At 26.7% G+C, this 7,518-nt stretch overlaps 1 protein-coding gene across 1 annotated transcript; it reads right to left on the bottom strand.

The window, feature by feature from the left end:
• Window positions 1-1,513: 1,513 nt before the first annotated feature.
• Window positions 1,514-2,784, bottom strand: LOC127266195 (protein DOG1-like 3). Its single transcript, XM_051296363.1, has 2 exons — window positions 2,191-2,784; window positions 1,514-2,080 (listed from the first exon to the last, which is right to left on the bottom strand). The coding sequence occupies exons 1-2, from the start codon at window positions 2,626-2,628 to the stop codon at window positions 1,847-1,849; spliced, it is 672 nt and encodes a 223-aa protein (XP_051152320.1). The 5' UTR covers window positions 2,629-2,784; the 3' UTR covers window positions 1,514-1,846.
• Between the last annotated feature and the right edge of the window lie 4,734 nt (window positions 2,785-7,518).

The raw sequence follows: 7,518 nt of genomic DNA, 5'->3' as shown, positions 1-7,518 counted from the left end.
ATTTCCTAGTTTATCTATGTATCCTACAGTGCTTAGGGATTCTTAGTCTCAACCATTTAATTTATCAAATTTGAAAATAATTTATATTCTCGGATTTTTACTTTTTATTTTTGAAAAATCGCATCAACAACATTGCATTGTTTCAATAGAAATTTTTCCTTTTTTTTTTTGGTAGTTCATAAGCGCTTTCTAGTTACACGAATTATACATCGAATTGCATATTTATTAATAGTGTCCATTTATGTAAAAATAGTTGTATAAAATACATATTTATTATGTTCGCAACATATCATGCAATGCCAGCCAACTATTCTATTATCGTTTCACGACTACACTTACCTTTCGGAAAATATATGATACGATAATCATTTTTCGTATATATTTTATGCGTAAAGTTTAAAATTATATTTTTTTTGTTTGGTAAATGTATTTATCTTTTTGCGATTGTCCGATAAATTTAAGTATTTCATTATTATATTTGAAAAAATCAAAATTTAATATTTAATTATTACCTTTTACTCAATACTTATTTACAATAAATACTATTAATTTTATTATATTCTCTCCTTTTATTTTTCTAAATTACTAACTAAATTTTTAAAAATACTTCTAACTACCGATTTATTTTTTTCACATTCTCTCTGCGACGACTCCAAATAGCTAATTGTTGCGTATGAAAAAAGTATATATTATTATAACTTATAATGCATTTTATGTGTAAATATCATACACATAAAAAAATAAATAACGTATATGAGTATGAGTATATATATATTTGTGCGATCATCGTATCAGTAATGAAAAATAAAAGATAAAATAAAATCTTACGTATTAAGACAAAAAATTGATAGCAATATATATATATTTTTATTAGTGATTAAAAATATATTGAAATTAAATAAATAAAATATATTAAAATAGTAAATTTATATTTTAAATTAATTTTAAATATATAAATGGATATTTATCACATAAAAATTTAAAAGTATTAAATAAATGATATTTTATTTTAATTCTTCTCTGAAATAATAATAATAATACAATATATAATGAAATACTGATATTCATTTTCTCCTCTAAAATAATAATAGTAATAATACAATATATAATGAAACACTGATATCTGTTTTCTCCCATAAAATAATAATAATAATGAAACACTGATACCCACTTTCTCCCTCGAAATAATAATAATAATAATAAATAATACAATATATAATAAAATACTGATATCCACTTTCTCCCTGAAATAATAATAATACAGTATATAATGAAATGCTGATATCCATTTTTTACCCAGAAATAATAATAATAATAAAAATAATAATACAATATATAATGAAATACTGATATCCACTCTCTCTTGAAATAATAATAATACAGTATATGATAAATTATTGATATCCACTTTCTCCCCTGAAATAATAATAATAATAGTATAATTCAATATATGATAAAATATTTATATCTATTTTCTCCTCTGAAATAATAATAATAATAATAATAATAATACAAATAATACAGTACACTGATATCCACTTGTCATCACACATGATTGTGATAACGATACGTGTCACCATGCATGCAAATGTTCAACTGTTTCTCTGTATTTCACAACAGTAAATTTTCAAAATTTAACAAAATTAATTATTTAATGTAATATATTTTCTTATATAAATTATTAGTGTTAAATAATTTCATAAAAAAAATTGCTTATTAAACTTGTTCTCATTCGAATTATTACCCATAAATAAAATGATTAATTCACCCACTAATATACGGAATATTCATTTTACCCAAATTATCATAATATAATTAAAACATAAATAAATATATATATTATGAGTCAGATATTACGGCGGCGGCGGTTTCCGTCGTGCTGAATTCCCCAAGCGCGGATTCCGAAGTGCAGCTCGGCGGCGGCGACGAGCAGCTCCGCCGCCTGCTGCGGCGTCAGAAGCTCCACCAGGCTTTTAATGGTCTTGAGACGGAGCTGATCGGCCTTGTCGAGAATCGCCGCCAGTCTCTCCATCTTGCTCTCGATATCTCCGCACATCCCCACCACATCGCACGCGTTGTCCTGTTCGTTCGATCGATCCATTAATTAATTGATGGATTTTTTAATTCTTCCGATTTCGAAATTAATTCGATTGTGGAATTGGATGCGGAAATTGAGAAAATGAAAATTACCTGCCAATCGGAGAGCTCGTCGGAGATGTCGTTCTCGTGGCCGACGGTGGCGCATTGGAGCTCGCTGACGCGCTGGAACTGCGCCGGCGAGAGGTCGCCGAGGTTTCCGGTGTGGACGCCGCGGAGGATGTCGGCGACCTGAGATTCGAAGAGGATGCTGGATTCGGTGTAGAGGAGGTGGAAGGCGGTGGTCGGACGCCAGCCGCCGATCCAGAGGAGGGACCGCTCGAGGGCGGTGGTCCACGGCGGCGCGAAGAAGGCGAGGGCGTCGTGCTTGGCGGCGGCGGATTTGGCCTGGTAGTAGCCGGAGTAGTGGTCGACGGTCTTGTGGACGAGCTGGAGGCGGTGGTGGTCGTCGGCGGCGGCGGAATTGGTGAGCTGATGGATGGTGTGGCGGAATTGGTCGAACCAGGCGGCGTAGAAGCGTTGGAAAGTCATGGCTGAAGTTGTACGCGGCGGAGGAGTGGCGTTGGGAGGTTAGGGTTTATAGCGGTTGCCGCCGCAGCCGGGACGCTCTGGTAGTGGCGCGTGGCGCACAGTTGTACGGATGCTATTCGTGAGCCTTTCTTTCCTGGACGCCTCAGCTTGCTTCTCCAGCATTATTGTTATATATTTATTTATTTATTTGATTATTTATGATAAAAATAGTTTTTTTTTTTTATGGTATAAAAAATAAAATAAGTGATTTTTTTTTTAATAGAGAGAGAAACAAGAATAAATTTGGATGATAAAAAAAAAGTGAAAATAAATTTAAATGACAGAAGAAGTATATATATAATTAGACGAGAATAAATTTGGATAAAATAATAAAAATAAAATTAGATGAGATAAGAAGTATATATAATTAGACCAATTTTTATGTTATACTTTCCATATATTTATATCATAAAAAATAAATCACAAGATACCAATAAAAAAAACAAATAAATAAATAAATAAATAAATAAATATAGTTTTAGTTTGAAATTAATTTAAAATAAAATAAAATTGATTTGAAATTATGAACTGATTTAATTTTTTGTTCAAATAGTATTTTGATAGATATTTATATAAAAAATAATATATTTTTATTAAATATTGTATATAGTAAATAATTTTAATTTAATTCAAAATTAAAATAAAACCCGATGTTTTATGAATTTATAGCAAATTGTGGGAATTTATAGTTGTTTGCTGAACTATTTTTAATATAATTTCATATCTAATGTGTTTGGATTTGTTATATTGTTGTATTTGCCTAAAAATTTGACTGAAAAATATAGTGCATATGCGTTGATTTTTAAGTTGTTCATCTTTGTAATTATACGGTAGCAGTGGTTAGAATGTTGATTAGATTAAACCAACACATGATCACTTTGATTCGGTTAGTATATAATAAAAAAAGACAATACATGCTTGTATACAATACAATATATAATATATTAAATAAACATGTATTTCACAATTTATGTCATATACTGCATTTTATAAATATATTTATTTTTGTGAAACTAATAGTATATTGTAATATGTGAAATTATACATGCTATTAGGAAATATGTTGTATTTATATTATTATATACAATGTGTATTTTTCTTATATGTGTTGATTGAATTAAAATATCACCGTGTTGATTTGACTCAATTAACATTCTAATCGATCTGCATGCCTGTATATTGTTTTTTAAGTTGGTTATGTTAGTAATTATATGTGTGCCTACATGTAAGAACAATGGATTTATAGATTTTGGTTTTATATTAAATAAGTTGAGCTAATATTATGAAAGCATTGTTTAGAAAGTATAATAAAATAAGGAATTAAATAACTAGAATTTTAAATTTTCTTTACGAAGTGTGTGAGTACGTTGATCTTATGAGTAAACAACTCAATAATGTACTTTTAAAATTTAAAAATTATAATTAAGAGTTAAGTATAAAAAATAAGCATTTCAAACATGAAGTTTAAACGTGTCCACATATTGCCCCAATAGTTACAACAAAAATGTTACGACGTCCTTCTGTAACGTGGTGTTTGCGGACCATCAAACCGTCATGGTGACAAAATGAGAAACGCAACACACTACGTATAAAATTATATATATTATAAATCTTAGGAATATTATATTATTAAATTTCTATTAATCTTCAAAATTTTATATACCTTAAATCATAACATGAAATATTATACCATAAAAAATATAATTTCAATTATATCAAACAAAATAAAATACTATTCATAAATCTCCAAATCATCAATGATATCATCTCAAATCTCAATAATCAAATATCTTTCGTCTACCGCTACAACTAGGAATATTATCCAAAATATCATCATATAATGATACATCTTCTTCATCTAATTCTTGTTCCATGCCGAAGTTGAAGTTTTCCTGAGATGTTAGAACTATAATTGTATTGATGAACCTAATGTGTCACCCATGTTTCCTTTTCTAGAAATGGTGCACTGTTCAAGATTGATCGATGCATCTATGACTTCATCAACATAACTTCATGTAAGATTCTTTTTCGGATGAACTACATCATTAGTGTCGAAAACTCACTCATTATCCCGTTTAAATTCATTCAACACAAAAATATTAAAATTCCTTCATTCATCATATATCATTTGAAATCTATTTGTATTTTTTCTTTATTGTGTTGAACGAAAACTAAATTTTTAAATCTCTTATGCTTAATCTTTTTATCTAGAAAATAATAAATTATAATATATTAGTATGTTAATATGATAATATTAATAATGAACTCCAATTGCATTCATAACAACAATAACTAGTTTTGCAAAATACAAGGATTGAAGTTCGATATGATATGAAGACCTTCAAAAGCATTTTATCAATCAACTAAAATGATGAAATAATTAAAAATAATTATAGACTTGATCACATATTTTTGTTTGCAAATCATCATCCATGATTAATTTTTCAAGAACATCATTGAACATAGTTCGTACTTTACGAACATACGCCTCAGCTTGCTTCTCCAGCATTATTGTTATATATTTATTTATTTATTTGATTATTTATGATAAAAATAGTTTTTTTTATTATGGTATAAAAAATAGAATAATTGATTTTTTTTTAATAGAGAGAAAAACGAGAATAAATTTGGATGACAAAAAATATAAAGTGAAAATAAATTTAAATGACAGAAGTATATATAATTAGACGAGAATAAATTTGGATAAAAAAAGATAAAGTGAAAATAAATTTAGATGAGATACGAAGTATATATAATTAGACCAATTTTTATGTTATACTTTTCACATATTTATATCATAAAAAATAAATCACAAAATACCAATAAACAAATAAATAAATAAATAAATAAAAGAAATAAATATAGTTTTAGTTTGAAATTGATTTAAATTAAGGTAAAATTGATTTGAAATTATGACCTGATTTAATTTTTTGTTCAAATAATATTTTGATGCGGTATTTATATAAAAAATAATATATTTTTATTAAATATTGTATATAGTAAATAATTTTAATTTAATTCAAAATTAAAATAAAACCCGATGTTTTATGAATTTATAGCAAATTGTGGGAATTTATAGTTGTTTGCTGAACTATTTTTAATATAATTTCATATCTAATGTGTTTGGATTTGTTAAATTGTTATATTTGCCTAAAAATTTGACTGAAAAATATAGTGCGTATGCGTTGATTTTTAAGTTGTTCGTCTTTGTAATTATACGGTAGCAGTGGTTAGAATGTTGATTAGATTAAACCAACACATGATCACTTTGATTCGGTTAGTATATAATAAAAGAACACAACACATGCTTTTATACAATACAATATATAATATATTAAATAAACATGCATTTCACAATTTATGTCATATACTGCATTTTATAAATATATTTATTTTGCTGAAATTAATAGTATATTGTAATATGTGGAATTATACATGTTATTAGGAAATATGTTGTAATTATATTATTATATACAATGTGTATTTTTCTTATATGTGTTGATTGAATTAAATTATCACCCTATTAATTTGACTCAATTAACATTGTAATCGATCTGCATGCCTATATATAGCTTTTTAAGTTGATTATATTAGTAATTATACGTGTGCCTACATGTAAGAACAATGGATTTATAGATTTTGGTTTATGTTAAATAAGTTGAGCTAATATTATGAAAGCATTGTTTAGAAAATATAATGAAATAAGGAATTAAATAACTAGAATTTCAAAATTTCTTTATGAAGTGTGTGAGTATGTTGATCTTATGAGTAAACAACTCAATAATGTACTTTTAAAATTAAATAATTATAATTAAGAGTTAAGTATAAAAAATAAGTCTTTCAAACATGAAGTTTAAACGTGTCAACATATTGCCCCAATAGTTACAACAAAAAATGTTACGACATCCTTCTGTAACATGGTGTTTGCGGACCATCAAACCGTCATGGTGACAAAATGACAAACGCAACACACTACGTATAAAATTATATATATTATAAATCTTCGGAATATTACATTATTAAATTTCTATTAATCTTTAAAATTTCATATACCTTAAATCATAACATGAAATATTATACCATAAAAAATATAATTTCAATTATATCAAACAAAATAAAATACTATTCATAAATCTCCAAATCATCAATGATATCATCTCAAATCTCAATAATCAAATATCTTTCGTCCACCGCTACAACTAGGAATATTATCCAAAATATCATCATATAATGATACATCTTCATCATCTAATTCTTGTTTCATGCCGAAGTTGAGGTTTTCCTGAGATGTTAGAACTATAATTGTATTGATGAACCTAATGTGTCACCGATGTTTTCTTTTCTAGAAATGGTGCATCGTTCAAGATTGATCAATGCATCTATGACTTTATCAACATAACTTCATGTAAGATTCTTTTTCGGATGAACTACATCATTAGTGTCGAGTACTCACTCGTTATCCCATTTAAATTCATTCAACACCAAAATATTAAAATTCTTTCATTCATCATACATCATTTGAAATCTATTTGTATTTTTTTTTATTGTATTGAACGAAAACTAAATTTTTAAATCTCTTATGCTTAATCTTTTTATTTAGAAAATAATAAATTATAATATATTAGTATGTTACTATGATAATATTAATAATGAACTCCAATTGCATTCATAACAACAATAACTACTTTTGCGAAATGCAAGTGATTGAAGTTCGATATGAAGACCTTCAAAAGCATTTCATCAATCAACTGAAATGATGAAATAAATAAAAATAATTATAGACTTGATCACATATTTTTGTTTGCAAATCATCATCCATGATTAATTTTTCAAGAATATCATTAAACATAG

Source organism: Andrographis paniculata, unplaced genomic scaffold (genome assembly GCF_009805555.1).
Source record: "Andrographis paniculata isolate CXL003 unplaced genomic scaffold, ASM980555v1 Contig74END, whole genome shotgun sequence".
Lineage (NCBI taxonomy): Eukaryota > Viridiplantae > Streptophyta > Magnoliopsida > Lamiales > Acanthaceae > Andrographis > Andrographis paniculata.
The sequence above is the reverse complement of the archived record's forward strand: the minus strand, read 5'-3'. Positions and strand labels throughout refer to the sequence as shown.